This window comes from Pomacea canaliculata, linkage group LG1 (genome assembly GCF_003073045.1).
Source record: "Pomacea canaliculata isolate SZHN2017 linkage group LG1, ASM307304v1, whole genome shotgun sequence".
Classification (NCBI taxonomy): Eukaryota; Metazoa; Mollusca; class Gastropoda; order Architaenioglossa; family Ampullariidae; genus Pomacea; species Pomacea canaliculata.
The window spans coordinates 15,944,383-15,961,120 of NC_037590.1; the positions used below are offsets into that span (position 1 = coordinate 15,944,383).

Sequence of the window (16,738 nt, forward strand, 5' to 3'; positions counted from 1 at the left end):
TTTGACCTTAATAGCCTGGGTCGATTTGACTTTCAGCGTTGATGTATGTAGTCTTTCGTAATTTCATTTATGCGGAAAACTCTCCCAGCTAAGATTTTATTAAAGTTTCAATGTATCGCTTCCTCTAAGTCCCGTTTATCTATGCGTGGCATCAGTGTAGCGAAACAGTGAAAGACTTGTAATCCTTTAACTGTCAGGTAGAAGCTCATGCTCGGCAGTAGGGGCACCCCTATTCAAAAGACAACGCCACTCGTCACTCGATTCCCTGACATTTATTCCCTTTCCTTTCTTTCTCTTTATCAAATGATAATAAAGTTTTTCTTTATAGAGCACCTTTTCCCACCAACGAAAGTATATATAGGTAAATACCAATTAACACATACTTATCAGTGTAGTGCAAAATCATCTCTCCGAAGAATTTTTTCCGCCAAAGCACTCAACCAGCTTTATTAAATCTTTATTATTGGACATCAAACTAAAATTTTAAAAAATATGAATAGAATGCAGAAAATGAGCAATAAAAGTAAACATATTTTGGAGCAACCAAATGTAGCTTACGATATTATCGTAGACGAAAGGCTTATTCTTGCAAATTTAGTGAAGTGGATTCGCACAGATCACGGACTGGTAGAAACAGTTCGTGCATTGATTTACACACACACCCAGCCACGCTTTGGTTTATTTTAAAATTTTGCTATACGTCAGTGAGCGTGCATTCGAACACATTTAATTTGTTGTTGTAATTTTACTTCAGATCAGTATAAATTGTTAAAAGTTTTCACCGTAGTGATAAAACTCATTTTTGTCACATTATGGACCTGCAGTCAGAAGGGAGATAAAACCACAAATGTTACTTTGCCTAAGTGTGCAAGAGTTTGCTCTCCTGTCAAACAGTCGTTGTAGCTATAGCGGCAAACACGATGGTGATGGATTGCTGAAGTTTAAAATTTTCTTTCTATTTTTTTCTCTTCAGAAACCAAATGTAAATTGTGTACCTATAAATCTTGACTACGTATTTTATTTTTTTTTTCTTCTGCAAATGAACTTTTTTCTGTTGCTGGTGGAGGGCTACACTATTTGTAACATCAGATGACAGATGACGTGGAGTTATAAGTTAAACGAATAGCTTAAAGCTAAGACATACGTATTTTGATAACTTATATGGAAATTCGCTCAGTTGTTTTAAACCTCTGACTTCAGTATAAATATGATGCTATATTTTAGCAACACGTTAAGAATTTTAAGCGTTGATAGCACGAAGACAGCAAGAACTACTTTTCGGCCATATTGTCATTACAACTTCCGCTCAGACGTAAGAAAATGGTAGAAAAACATTTGAGTTGAGTGTCATTTGAATTTCGATACTGTTTTGTAATATGCTTGACGAAATGAACAAAAGTATATGATACCGTTAGCAGGGAAATTCATTTCCTTCATAGTTGTAGTGTGATATTGCAGACTCAAGATTATTTTGAACTGTCTTGACAATTTTCTTGTCAGACGGCTACAACAGTGACACTAGTGTTTCGGTGTTCATGAGGACCATCAAAATAATATATTGAAAATCTTTTTAAAGACCTCCTTTATCGTCACAGCTTGAGACAGTGAAGTGGAGAGGTTTCGTTACACATCACACTTTTTGTTTTTGATATTCCAAGGATATAATGATAGATTGAAAGAAGATATTATCGTCGAAGTGTTTTAGCATGGATGATGCCAAAAGATTCGCAAACTCCGACGAAGAAATTGCACATTGGAGGAGTCTTTCTCAGAAGTTGAAACAGGAGTAAGTTTGTCCGCTCATAAAATTTGTAACAATATTGAATATACATATATCTGGCAGAAGAGGTAATGATCTGTATGTGGCTATTATGGTAGACTGGATAGTTGAGATGCAATTACAGCTTGTATTCACATATATATATATACTGTTATTAATTTGTATTGATACGTGTGCTTAGTGTAGTATCTGCCATTTTAGACAAACATGGAACAAGCAACCAAGTGGCCTTTACTCTGGTTACATAGTAGTAGTGCCCTTGTCATCAGATAGGATCATGTGTTGTGGGTTCACATCATCAGCATATGTACTCAGATTTGGCACACAGGACTTTACTGGTTTACTTTGATAAAGCATTAGTTATGACATTAATTATTACATAGCAGATCTGGTGCTTGAATAGTATTTTTTGAAAGGATTGTTATTATGCTTCATGAAATAAATTCTGGGAGTTCATTGAGATTCTAGAAAAGGCTGTAATTGATAATACTTATAATGTAACTGAAAGTCTATGCTTATTTGTGATTGGCATTATGTAAAATCTTTTTAGCATTAATGAGTTCTATGTTGTGAAAGAATCAGGGGACATTTAGCTGGGAGATTATAACTTTCTGCATCAGTTATTCCCTGTTATGCAAACATAATGCATGTTTTATAAAGCACCTAATGTAAAACACATTTTTCTCATTTTAATTTTGCCAACGCTTCCTGTTATCATATTGCCATGATATAGCCTTAGTGGCTGGCATGGCATAAAACACAAGCGACCAACCATCCTGTTATCAGAAACTGTAATGTGTAAACATTTTAGTAACCATGGGCAGTAAAGCCGCTCAGTCTTTGGTCTGTGTCCTTTTTAGGTTTTAAGATGTGCATATGTTACTAAAACTGATTTTTGTTTCAGCTTAGAGGAAACCAAAGAGGAATTTGAGGAGTATCAAATAAGCAGTAGAGAATTAGAATGTGAACTGGAAGCACAGCTCAAACAGATAGAGAAACGCAACAAAGAACTTGAAGCCAACTGTGGACGGCTTCAAACAGAGGTTGAGTCTCTTAGGGTAAGTTTTTTTTTTTTGTTGTAAGCTCTTTAGTTCTTTAGAAAATATTATAACAAATCATTGTTACGCTGGGCCTTGCATGCAAATGCTGTTGTCATGCAACATTTTGTTATGGCACACTAATTCAATAGAGGTCACAATTCCGCCATTAATCGGCAGTGTCCAGTTAGTTGAAGTTGGGAATTCTTTGTTGTCTTAAAATGTTGGGAAAAGGCATTTACATTGAGTCATTTGCTACATATGCTTCTGTATCATCTATCAGGAAAAGCTTGACAAACTGCAAAATACAAGCCATAAAAAGGCAGCTGAACTTGAAGATGAGTTGGCACAAGTTACAGCTTACAAAGATGAGCTCCAGAAGTACATCAGAGAATTGGAGCAAGCCAATGATGATTTAGAAAGAGCAAAAAGGTATAGGTCACTTTCTGTTCTTAACTATATAGATATAATGGGGATATTAATACAGATAAATAATAATATGAAATAGTAATATAAGTATGTTTATTATACATAAAAAAGTAAATGCATAAAAGAAAACAATTATGAACATTCTTTTAAAATTGTGTATTTCAGGGCAACTGTGGTGTCTTTGGAAGACTTTGAACTACGACTTAATCAGGTAAGAAAACTTGGCTGAACATAATGGTGGTATCAGCTTCCTGTAAAGATACAATTCTTACCAAGATATTATTATGTCACAGTGAAAACATAAAATAGAAGACAGGATTGTGTTTATATTATATAAGATAGCAGCAAGGATATATATATATATTATAGACTGTTACAGTTGGTGTTATAGGAAGTAGCTGTTGTAAACTTTATGCTGAGCAAATGCATCTGAAACAGCAACCAAGACTGTGCACAGAGTTCAGATTTTCTAGGCTGATTATTGTTTCTAGCCCAGATAAACAACTTGTGGTTAATGGGAGCATGTGCTGAGAACAAAATTAGACTTTGGTATATCTTCTTTCGTAATAACATACAACTCTTAGTAAATATCATTCTTATAAAGAACTTTTATATCTTAGATACTATGAGCAGCTTTTGTGTGCAGAATGATAGAGCAAGCAAGCATACATACTTGGGTGTGCTGTGATTTAGTGCATCAAATGTTTCAGGCTATAGAACGAAATGCATTTTTGGAGAGTGAGTTAGATGACAAGGAAACCTTGCTAGAAACAGTGCAACGCTTGAAGGATGAAGCTAGAGGTTAGTCATCATCTTCATTCAGAAACTTTCTGTTATTAAACCTTTGCATAGAAATGCACACTGTTGCAGATTTATGGCTGTTAAATCCAACATATATGTATGTAAACAGGCATGCAGTATGCAGGTGTGAAATTTTGACAGCTAACTCATATATCTGATATACAGGATACACATCCTTTGGCCATAAAACTGCACTGCTTCCCTCCTGAGATGGCTGTAACATTTACCAAGAGATAAATTGGCATTGCTATGATTTTTATAACATGCATGTTGTAGTCAATGACTGTCCTGCACTTGCCTCATTTTCTGTGGCACATTTATAAATTTTTTAATGTAGGAAGAAAAACGATGGTATTTTCTTTTGAGGGTTTGTAGATTTAAAGGATATTAAAAGATCATCCTTAAGTATTTGCTTATTTTGAGCACTAATTTATTTATATTTTTTTTTGTTTGTTTTTTGTTTTCTTTAGATCTTAAGCATGAGATTGATGTCAAACAGCGAGTCACTAGTAAGCCAACAGATACCCTGGGTGACCGAGTGGATGGCACAAGGATGAGTGATAGTGGCTATGATGGGGCACAGCAGTTAGCAGCAACACCAACAACACCCACAACACCAACAGCCAATAGAGGCAGTTCACTTTATGCATTTATTAATCAGAAAATGTTTTTGCATGGATTTGTGTAATACATTTCTCTTTGCAGGGACAAAAAGATATATATTTCATTTTTCTTAAATGAAAAGTTTGTGTTTGTAAAGTTGAGTATGTATTATTAGAGAAGTGTTTGAGTTCTTACATTTGTAGTTTCTCAGTCAGTACATGGTTAGAAAGATGATAAATGTAGAGTTGGAACTGGGAAGATAAATGACCTAGGATGCTTATGTAGCTCATGAAATGACAGTAATTAATTAAACTTTCAACATTTCAGGTATACCTGCTAGTAATGGAACCACCCCACTAACACCATCAGCACGAATATCTGCACTCAACATAGTTGGTGACCTTTTACGTAAAGTTGGGGTAAGTAAACATCCCATGGAGTTATGGAGAAATTGTATTTCTCTGGATCATAAGCAAGATATTTTTTATGCAGTTTGTCTCACAATGACTGTGGAGTAGTCATCTCATTTGTTAATGAGAGCAAAAATTGTAATTAACATTAGCTTTTCAGCAAATTACCAACAGTTTTATTCATTTGTTAAAATCATATTTGTGCTCATTAGTACACTGAGTGACATCGACTACATATACAATATAGATGTAGAAAGATCATACATTCTCTTTTTGTCTATTTTATACACAAATTAGTCTAGGTATTTCAGTTTTCATCTATATACTTATGTGTTTAAGGATGTGCATACAGTGCATGTGTGCTGTATGCAGAGGCCCACATGCATGTCAACACTTGCACCCACATTCATATGGACACATTACATGCACAAACATGCATGATGTTTTCTTTTGCTGGGTGGGAAAGAGCCTGACTTAACAAGGCTTCCTTGTAGCAAGAAGGCATCTTTGTTTTCTTTGCAGTCTTTTCTCTTCTGGCTTCTAGGTAACACATATTAAAACACTACTAGTTGAAGGCAAGTTTGGACTCCTGCCAGTTGAACACAAGTTGCACACCCTGTTTACCTGTGTTTTTGTTTTTTTTGCCTCCACTTTATATGATCACCTCCCCACCATACCCCAAATGAGTGAGGCCAAAGTCATTGTTTGATCAAATGGAACTGTCAACATATAATAGGGTCCAGAGTTTGCCATTGGTTTGAGTTCGTTAGTATTTGTTAAAAGTAATAAGTTGACCATAAAGTAATTTGTTAAAACCAATTTTGCCAAATTTTTGCAGACTATGTGTGGCAAATGCAATTTTTTGTTGGAGATAGTAGGACTACAGAAAGGTTCACTAGAGTAAAAGAGTTGTGGATGAATTAGGAAGTGGGGTTATCTGGTATTATATGTAAAGTTTGTTTTGTACTCACCTCACCCTGATTGTGATGGGAAAAAGCAGTTGAAATTTATGCAATATTTTTGACATTATAAACAAGTGAGCATAAACAACCTTTGCCCCCTCTGATAACTTGCATTCTCACATTTTATGAATGTCGGTTTGAAGTGTATCATAGGTAGGCCACCATGCACCAAACCGGTGGAATGGTGGGACATGACAAATCTTTAGCCAGGATAACACATGCTCCATTATGTGTCTGTTGTTACTGTCAGTTTTCAGATTCAAAGAGAGACACAGATGGGGTAAAAAGCAGTACAATTTCTTTTCATTTGTCAAGGCATTTTGTTTGTTTAAGCTAGGTGTTACATGAGCATGGCATTTGGATGCATGGTTTACCCAAAAAATCATTTGAAGCTGATGCATCCTGACAGAAAATATTTTGAATATCCCTGGTTAGTATGGCTAAACGTAGTGATAAACTGTGCATCCCCTGCTAAATGTAGCAATAAACTGTGTAGTAGGATGTCTTTTTCTCATTCAGATGCGAAATTGTGGACTATGGTGAAGTTATGGTTTATTTCATAGGTCTAGCCGTAAGTCTTTTGACAGTGGGGGATCTGAAACTGGAGAAAATTAGTGGTTTTGCCTGTTATTTTTATTTAGCATGAAATGTACTGTGTTTAGAGGATTTGTATTTTTGGGTGTTTATTACAAATAGCCCCTTAACATGCCCATAACATTCTGAAATGTGGTTAAAAAATAATTGTTAGACCTCAATGCTTTTGATTTGCCTATCACCAAACCTGCACAACCCGTACCTTGTCTTGCTCCCATCTGCTGCAGCTGTGTGTTAAGCGAAAGCCTTGGCTTGATGGACAGATGCTAACTTTTAACATGGCTGCCTTGCTCAGCAGAGTTGATGCACAATTTAGTACGTTTTTTTTAAAAGACATATTTCTGGTCAGTTACTTTCTTTTAATTTTACATAAATATTATTGTCAGTGGAAGTAAAGAACTTGCAATGAGCAGTGGAATGGTTTGAAGTAGGGCAGCAGGTTGTATTAAAAGTGAGTCTTGATTTTACTTAGTGTGCATCTTTAGATCAAACAAAACTTGCCAGTTTCATTGGTGAGGCTGTAGACTAAGATCTTGTTTAAACTTTTCAAAGCAGTGCCTTTGTGTCTGTGTCACAGATTGCACTTTAAGGTTCATATTTTTTTCCTTTGTTTGCAGGCCTTAGAAGCTAAGCTTGCCACTTGCCGAAATTTTGTTAAAGACCAGCCCAGAGGAGGCAAAGTCAGCGGCAATAGTCCACTAAACTCTCCAAGGTAAGAGAAGAAATGTTGTTTCCTCTGAGTTTTATTATTTATTTGCAGGACTGGGATTGAAATGTATGGTAAAAGAACTTCTCTTACCTGATATCCTTATATGTTTATTATAATATTATATTTATTTATTATTATATATCATCTAATTGCATAAGAGCAATTTTGAGAGCAGAACACCAGTTAAAAATGTCATAAGGTCTGTTCAGGTCCTTGTATTCTTCGTTATTTTCACTTGAAATATTTTATAGAAAAAGCATTAAAAGATAATACCCCGACACTACACATCTTGCAAAAAAAAAATCAATTGAGGTGGGGATAACATTATGTCTGCTTTTAAAATATAGGAAGAAGGAAACAAGGTCTTGAATTTATCCTTGCTTTAGCAACTGGCAGGATGATGTTCCTTTTCCCAACATAAACAAATTTTGGCACACATTTAAATGGTGGTGTTGCATTGTCAGAATAGCTTTTTCATTAAGATTGAGTATGGTTAGGAGGCAGTTTGACTGTTGATCAATCTTCGAGACATGCTCAAGACGTGTTGCCAGTATTATGACATCGTATGACTTTTGAAGTCATGGGCTGGTAGATAACACCAGGCCTGTAGAAACTGATCCTGATTGTGGGTGGGATAACTCTAAGACCCGTTAAAAAATCATTTCTGATAGATGTTCTTTTCCCTTATGTTTGGCCATATGCTTGCTTAAAGTGCTAATATCTAAATGGGCTCTTTAGTTGTCTAACTAGGTTTAGAGGGCTCAGAAATAAAATGACTTTTATCTGGTTTTTGGTGTTGGTGTGCACTTGGTTTCTCATGCTCTCTCTATATCTCTATATATATATTGGTAGGTGACCATGACTCAAGGTGCAGTTTCTCCACACCTCTTCCACAGGTCTGAGCATTATAGGGGATCTAGGAGCAACAGGTGTTCATCTGTGCATTTGCAACATAGCATGTCTTCCCTTGTGAGGGGTTGCATGGGTGCATGTCTTGGTCATGCTGTCTTATAGATTAAGTGTATCGCAACTTTATTTAGATTGTGCCTTCTGCACTGTGTTAGTTTCTTTTTTTTTTTTTTTTGCACCGGAGTTTTGCATCTTTTGAAGTTCATTCAGTGTGTGTATAGATGTGTGTGTACCATACTTGATTATACACATGCTTTCTTGCTGTTATGTGGTCACCATCCAAACACATAGGCCCCAAAAGCTCGGATATTTCCATTATATAAACTGTTAATGTATGAGCTTTTACCAGATGATTACGGATTCTAAGGAAAACCCTTTTCCTTTATAAAAGGACTTTGCTGTGTTTCATTGCAAAACACAGTGCAGGCAGATTTAACCCATAGCTGTGTCTGGTGGTTGAATTTTGATAATGTTAATCTGGTTTTAACTTTCGATTTTAAACTTGGATTTCAGTCATCTGCATTTATTAAGAGGTGAGAGCAAAACTGCCTGGAAAATCTTTGCATCTTAAAGGATTAATGGTGCTAAAGTTTGAATGATCCATGCCTGGATGCAATAATTGCTTGATTTTGATAGTGATATGCTGTTTTGAAAACAACACCATGCTTGCACAGCTTTTTTTTTAAACTTGTAATGAGAATAATTCTGAGAGCATGAATATTTTCATCATAGATTGGATTTTCTGGAAAGTGAATGATTTTAACATGTCCACTTCTGACTGATCAGCACCCATAAAATTAACCTCTCCTCCCACTACCACCACCCTTCCCCCTCACCCCCCAAAAAAGTATTGCTCATGATAATATCCTGCCACTGACTATCAGATTTTGGCTCAGGTAAAATATTGCAGATATTGTGTCTTTAGCTACATCTTCACTGATGTCAATCACCCTTGGTGTAGAACTTATCACTCCTCTACCTGTCTGTGCATGCGACTTTTAAAATAGTTATTGCTTGTTTAAATGTTGTGTCTACAGCTAATCTTAAAAGGAGCGTATTTGTTTAGTGTAATTTGAAAAAATCACAATTTACTACACTCATCAAATTTTTAATATTTTGAATTATTTTAATTTACTGTAATTAACTTTATTATTTTAAGATATTTGCATTGTTTCTTGCAATTCATGAAAGTAACATGCCTGCTACTACGTAGGCAACAAAAGTTAAAAGTTTCAGAAAGGCTGGTAGCAGACTGTAAAAATTCTTTTTTTTTTATTTTTTTTTTAACAAAATTATTGTTAGCTTCTGACATTTTGAGTTTGAAGAGGTGTTGTTTAATTTTGGCCTAATACTAGATGCAGCTTGAAGTATGAACTGCATAATAGTAACTGTTATTACCTCCAAGGGCAATGACCAAGTGTTGCATGGCCTCATTCTCTCCAATCATCTCCTCAGGCCTTGCATTTCTCAAATCAGACTGTGCACATGTGGCCCACATTTCTTTTCTGTCTTGGGTCCACACATCTGGCACAAACTTGCTTTTTGAAAAAAATATTTTCTGAAATCTTATGTTTATCTTGCCGTAGCCACAAGTTCCCACCCCCCTTTCTCTTGGATGTGTGGAGGGGGAAAGGGTTTGCATGTGCGTGAGTGCTTGCATGTGTGTTTTATGAAATGCTTTTGTAAGAGTGGATACTTTATAACTATTTTTGAAACCATTGGCTGTTTGCCATAATTGATGCAACTTTATATTTCTTCTGTGTCCTCTTCTGTTTGTGTATTGTGTCACCATTTTTGTCACAGCATGTAAATGTTTATATGTGTGCCTGTACACATTTTTGTGTGTTCCTGATGTCACCCATTTGCATATATATGTATACTTGCATGTACACTGCAAACGTGAACAGAACATTGAACATAAAATGCAACACTACTTATTTTTTTTCCCCCATTTCATTTCAGAACTAAGCGCCTGAACCGGGGAGCATCTGTACCATCTGCTCAAGGAGTTAAGATTTCAGTTTAGGTCCTGAACATGGTTGGCAACATATGGCAAGACATTATTTTGTAGATCATGAAGATACATCTGAGAAAACTGGCATATTTCAACATTTGGTGCTTTTATAAAATTTGTTCTTCTATTTTGTTTTTTAGCTGGAACTTTTCTTGGTTTATGACAACTAGTCACCTACAAGTCTTGGTGCATTTACTGATTCTAAAGACTGACACAGATCAAGTTGAACATGTCAAACAGATGCCAGCTGTCATGGATATTGATTCATAATGGAAAAGGACAGTTATAAAAAGTTTTTTTTTTGTGCATTTCATTGTGAAATATGTGCCATCTACATCCCTCTGGTGTTCAAGCTTTGGATTGGTGAACGTCAGAAATGTGGGAGTTGATGCTTTTAATGCAGTGCACTATGCTTTACAAGCTGGTGTTGTACTGGCAGATGTTTAGAGCTGTGGAATCTTTTCAACACACTGCATGTCTACAAAGATAGATGTGAGGCACATCATTCTAATGAAACTTTTTCCCTTTGGTGTAAAAGCCTGGAGTTGTGACTTGAAAAATATTTTATTGATTAGCTGGCTTGGAATCTTTGTTTTTCCATGACAAAGTTGACCAGACAGAATATATTGTGCACTGGTTAATCCTTGAGGTTTGTCTGCACATCATGTAGTCGTCACATTTACAATTTTGATTTTTTTTTTAAGTGCCAGGTGCTTCAAGTATTCAGGGTTTTATACATTTGTTGTAGCTTAGTGTATCTGAGTTTGATGATTAGTTGTAATCTGTTGGAAGACATCATCAGGTATTCCACATATTATCTTTAATCTGTAGTTAAAGAAAAAAATCAAAATTTTATTAATACTCTGAAAACTATGCACTGTAAAATAATTTTAAAGCAAGGTCGAGTGTAATGGTTGGGACTGATATGAATAAAGAGAAATAAATGAACCCTTTCATACAGTTTTAATCAGCCGTACAATGAAATAAAAAGACATGACCTTTGAAATTGTCTATTTGCCTTCCGTGCAATACAAGTTATCTTAGGCATGGTATACAGTAGAAGGTCATATCAAGGTGATTGGTGACTGCTAGTTGTGACAAAGTGCAAAGTTTGTAGTTTTACTTCTTATATAAATATATTGCAACAGGCAATGGCTGGTGGTAATGAAGTTAGGATAGAAAATTCCACATGCTAAGATTTGTAAACCTGCCATTTGTGCTAGATTAGGATAAGAATGAACAATAAAGAAAAGAATAAAAAAACAGATTTAGATTTCCAGTAGTAAACTTTATATTCATGCATCTCTTTAAATCTGACAGGTTTGTTGATTCTGTCTTAAATTTTTTTTAATTTGTAGAAACGTTCAAAAACATGTCAGGGCTTCTGCTAAGGCTAAATTCATTGGGGTCCCAGGGACCCCTTCTTCAGATTTTTAAGGGGTCCCTGTTCTTCGCCCAACTTTGAATGGGACCCCATTGACGAAAATTGAAGGGGTCCTCCGAACTTTTAATGCGTACTGTACGCAATATTTTGCGTAAGCAGAAGCCCTGCATGTTGATCCGTGTCTTCATCTGTTTTTATGTCTCCTCACTACCTCATTTATTACTTGTTGTTTGTCAGTAGGCACGTTCACAAGTGGTATTTTTCACTTGTTACCATTATGATGTACAACATTTTGTCAAATTTGTCATCTTTGGTGGCATTCTGTGACTAGCTGAGGTTAGATGTTTGAGATGTCTCCCTCTTCTGCTGTACACTAATTTTTATTTATTCTTACATTTGTATACTCTATCAGACATATTTTGTGAAAGTTTTAGATCCATCTGACAGAATTGGTCATATTCTGTTGTCATCTTGCGATTTAAGAAGGATGAAAGAAAATGTTTCTCCATTGAATTTGTGTGTGTATGAGTGTGTTTTTAGTTTTATCCTCACAAATGCTTTGGGTTAGTGAAGACAATAAATTGACTGGTTGAAAGTTACCAGCATCTTTCTTTCTCCTACACTTCACCTTTATAGCAAGTGTGTTTCATAAGACAGAAGTTACAGAATCTTTTTCTGGTGGCAAAAAAATAAACACATGTTTGAAAGATAAGTGTTACGAAGCATTTGCATCTTTTAACATGCATAAGTTTTTGTTCCTCCTGCTTTACCACCCCCCCCCCCCTTTTTAAAAAAAATCTTTATTCCTACGTGCAGTACTCCTAAACTTATGGCTTATTTATCTAATACTTATTTAATTTCAGGACTAATCCTTCTAGAATGACGAAAAACGACATGAAGAAGTGTCTTACCAGGACTTATAAACTTAAGAAAGTGTGAAATTTTACCTGAACAGTTACACTAAAAACATGTTATATTAATTACAAACCCAGTTTTTGTCTTATTTGATCCTCTTGATGTGGACTATTTTAATGAAAACAATTATTCAAAGCAAATCAGATCCCCCTTTTTACTTGTGTATACTTTTTTTTTGGTAATGTAGCCATTGTTGTTTGTCTGATTGTAATGCAGTGTTTGTAACATATGTTTAAGAGAGAGCAACAGATGTGTTTTCTTGATGTTTCTTTATTTCCCTTTGTTACCTTGTGTTTGTAAGATGAAAGATTCAAATTGTTAGTTTAAAATAAATGTAGTTTTCTTGTTCCTGAAAAGAAAAGACTAGAATCATAACATTTTAGTCATGATTTGGTTTTAGAGACCAACCTTTTAAGACATAGTCTTCATTTAGAACCATTATGGAATCTGTTCAGGTCTAGTATTTGTGCCTGTTTTGCTGGTTGCACATAAGATTGCAATTTTCTTTTGTGTTGCTTTTTAATAAAGAGTGTACAGTAACCAGTTCATTACAAATCAGCGGAACAATTGCCCATTTGTTACAAACTTTTCTTCACCCTCAAAGGCATATTGAGGAAAAAGTGCGATTGGAAATAAAGCACAGATACATCATTTTGCTTCCTAACCCTTTTCACTTGTGCTTTACTGATCATGCAAGTGAACTTGTGGTCTTTTGAAGAAGCAGATCAAATTGAGGACAACAATGAAAAGTTGAGCTAAGGAGAGTTCTCTGATGAAACTAGACCATACAGGGTGCAAAGTGTACAAATTCAGGCATAAGTCCCTGTCCAGTGTCAACTGTCATAGTGAATATGCAGTTATAGTTACACTTGTTGCCTGTGTTGCCTTTTTGGCAACTCTTGGTGTCTCGTTGACACCTCATGGCTGCCCTTTGATATTAAACCAGCTTCAGTTCATTATATTGCATCAGTTTGATTAACCTGAGGATACAGTTATTGCTCTTTTCCTGTGCGAGTATGCATTGTATTATTTTCAGTAACAGCACTTTTGTGTATGTGTGAATGAATGAATAGTGATCATTTACATTGTCTGCTGTACTTTAATCTTAAAGCCATCATTTGAAAAGCAAAGCTTTAAGTTTTTTTAAAAGATTGGCAATGTTGTTTGCGAGATTTCTATATCATTGGGTCTGATACATTTTGCATGTGTATGTGGACTTTAGAACTTGACAGCTAGTAAGTGTTCTTAAATTGTCAGCAAACAATAAGAATTATGTGTGGGTGTTTTTTGTGTATGTGCAAAATCCTAAATGATTGAGTGGACTGCTTCTTGAAAGAGATTTTTTTTAAACAAACTGTGACATTTGCTTCTATTAATTATTGTGTAATTATATAAAGGTAGAATATTGGATAAATATTGATCACCCTTGTTTTAAAAGAGAGCATGATAAGTGTTTTTGGTGGCTTGATGTACATTAGTGAATAGAGGCATAAAAATTCATTTCTCTTATTAGGTAAACATAGATTTTCATTTTAGAAGTTGTCAAATTAGGCTTTATCTTCAACTCCCCTGCCTTCCGATATAATCACTTTTTCTCTTCCCCAATCTTTTATACCTCTTTCACTGTTTGATTCATATATTTTCACTGTCTTTCTACCTAAACAAATTCTGTGCTATAAAAGAGGGAAACTTGTATCATTTATAGTAATTTTTGTGATACATAATTGTCTAATTGATTACATTTCTTGATGAATTAAAAAATATGGTTCTAAAAGTAATACTCATTATCTTCCACTGGTACTCTGGAGTTTCATGGAGAGGCAGAGACAGGAACTGATGGCTCTTTGTAAGACCCTGGTGACAAGCCATACAATGAGAAGGCCTCTGCCACGACCTCAGTCTGGCATCTGTTGTCTTGCTCAAATACCATGTCATTTTTGAGCATAGGCTGAGAATGCTGGCTGTCAGCAGGCATCCTGGTCGTGGCCAAACTATTGGTGCCCATCATCTTAAAGTTTTTTCGTTTCGGATCGGTTTTTTTCTAGTCCTTGTCAGCTGCCCTCATGAAACACCTTTTTTCATTGTCCAAGTCTGGAATTGGTAGGTCAGAGTGGGGAGGAATATTATGTTGATTAGCTGCATCAAGAAATGATCGAAATCTAAGGAAATGGTGGTGGGGGAGGCAACTGGTAGCTAATGTTATTTGCTTTTTTGGATCTGAGTCTCAGTGCATGTTTATCTTGCCACAGTACTATCAGAAAGCACAAAACTAAATACTTTGAAGTTGTACTTAAAGAGATAAAAGGATGGATGGAAAATTACATCCCTCAATATTTTTTTCTACGTAAAAGTATTTGACTTGCACATCCCAGTTCATAGATAATTTCATGAGCAAATAAATCTTGTCCTCATGTTAACAAACATTCTGTACTTCCATGAATTTTTTTGACTCCTTTTAAAATATCAAATGACACAAAAGAAAAAAATGGGGGACTATAGTATATAACTACAGTGATTATTTTGTGAGGTAGAAAATGATTATGATCTCCATTGTAAATGCAACATCCTGGTGTATAAAAGGGTTAAAACATGTATGATCTGTCTCCATGTATGCATAGTTAGCAGCTCTGCCTGTCAAGTCATTAGAAATTGTTCTCTTTATAATGGGTTTATTTTTAATGTTAAATTCTGTAATATAGGCTTTAACAGCTTAGCGAACCATTAATGCTATTTCTGTCAGTTGCTGTTGGATGTAGTGCATGTAATACATCCTCATGAGTCCTACACCCAATGTCCTGCAAGCTAATTGTTAGCTGCTTTTACATCTTTGTGCATGTGCTCTCCACTTAATTTCAAGTGTCATTATTGCTTTTATTATATACAGTTATTCCTATGTTTGCTTCTCTGTGTCTTACATTTGTAATGGTAGGCTGCTTGTGTTCATTAATTTCAGTTTTTAAATCTGCATGTTATAATGATTTAGGATAAGGATACATTTTTTTGGGTAGGATTGTCAGGTAGACATTTCTGTCTACAACAGAGTGTGAACATTCAGCAGTCTTGTGTCTGTGACTATTTGTTTAGATGACGGTACAAAACTGTTGTTATCATCAGGTGATATTAGCATAATTTTAAGATAAATTGTCAAGGATTTATTTTCAGTTACTGAGAGTGCTAAAATAATAAACCTTATTTTCTTTTCAAATTAACAATTTAAACTGCCATAAGCCCAATCTTTCTTGTGTTAATTGAAAAGAATTAAAAATATTATAACAGTCAAGGCAGTTGCAGTGTGTGACGCTGTTTAATAACATGTTTAGGGATTACATTTTTGGACTGCCTGCAGTTTAAGCGGAAGTGGAAACAACTCTTTAAAAGAAGTACTGTGACCGAAACCACAGTTGTTGTTTTTTTGGTGTATTTGTTTCTTCCATTCAATCATTCCAGACCCATGAACAAGGTCAACCAGTCTTTCAGAAACCTAAAAAGAAAAATCTTCCAAAATGTATCAACACTAAATGCAAGTTTTAGGAAAGTAATAACCAAATGTTGAAATTTTAAATCTGGAGAATTCAGTGTTCATTGATTTTTTTATAAAAGTAGCTTATACAGTTTTCATTGTATCATATTTCCTTCTTGTCCTATTCCCAGCTATAAATGTTTAAAATTTCTTCCATCGTTGGGAAAAAGCTCTTTGCAAAATGAAAGAAAAAAAAAACAGTTTAAGGAATCATAACAGGGTGTAACTGCCTGTTGAAATAATGTTAAGTAGTTGATACATTTTATGTTTTGTAACATTTCCTTGATAGATTTTTATAAATTACATACCATGCATCTGGATCTGGAGAGATCAAAAGAAGTGAATAAACCACATTACAATAAAATGTCAAAATTTGTATTTCTTTGTAGATACTTCCTAAGGTGAGGCCGAAATAATGTCCTTTGAGTTTGTCTCATGTTGTACAGTAGCAAAACCAACTTTATGCTCCATGCACTCATAGCAGTTAAATTATTTCCTGTTATATAGTTTTGTTTTTGAGCTATTTTGTAAATTTTCAAAAATTGTATATAAACAAAAGGGATTGATATCTCTGCCATTTATTGTACCATCATTAAGCATGAAAATCTTAAAATAAAAATTACCATTCGTTCTTGTGTTTGTTAATAAGAATCAGTGTGGATGTGTGTGCC

At 35.0% G+C, this 16,738-nt stretch overlaps 1 protein-coding gene across 7 annotated transcripts; it reads left to right on the plus strand.

Annotated features, from left to right (window-relative positions):
- The first annotated feature begins 1,052 nt into the window (after window positions 1-1,052).
- LOC112560252 (nuclear distribution protein nudE-like 1) lies at window positions 1,053-16,698 on the plus strand. 7 transcript variants are annotated; one of them, XM_025231962.1, is made up of 11 exons: window positions 1,053-1,786; window positions 2,685-2,838; window positions 3,101-3,249; window positions 3,412-3,457; window positions 3,957-4,047; window positions 4,518-4,679; window positions 4,978-5,069; window positions 7,234-7,328; window positions 8,222-8,254; window positions 8,748-8,767; window positions 10,197-16,698. In XM_025231962.1, the coding sequence occupies exons 1-11, from the start codon at window positions 1,707-1,709 to the stop codon at window positions 10,208-10,210; spliced, it is 936 nt and encodes a 311-aa protein (XP_025087747.1). In that variant the 5' UTR covers window positions 1,053-1,706; the 3' UTR covers window positions 10,211-16,698. The 7 variants fall into 7 exon arrangements, 5 of the variants coding, with proteins under 5 accessions (XP_025087747.1, XP_025087738.1, XP_025087764.1 ...); XR_003098503.1 differs by having other exon boundaries at window positions 1,055-1,786; window positions 8,178-8,254; XM_025231953.1 differs by lacking the exon at window positions 8,748-8,767.
- The last annotated feature ends 40 nt before the right edge of the window (window positions 16,699-16,738 follow it).

Excerpts from the sequence above, each read along its gene's own strand:
- LOC112560252 (XM_025231953.1), top strand. The coding sequence starts at position 1,707 with ATGGATGATGCCAAAAGATTCGCAAACTCCGACGAAGAAATTGCACAT. Across the intron at positions 4,048-4,517 it reads CTTGAAGGATGAAGCTAGAG|ATCTTAAGCATGAGATTGAT; the intron begins GTTAGTCATCAT and ends TGTTTTCTTTAG. Across the intron at positions 5,070-7,233 it reads ACCTTTTACGTAAAGTTGGG|GCCTTAGAAGCTAAGCTTGC; the intron begins GTAAGTAAACAT and ends CTTTGTTTGCAG.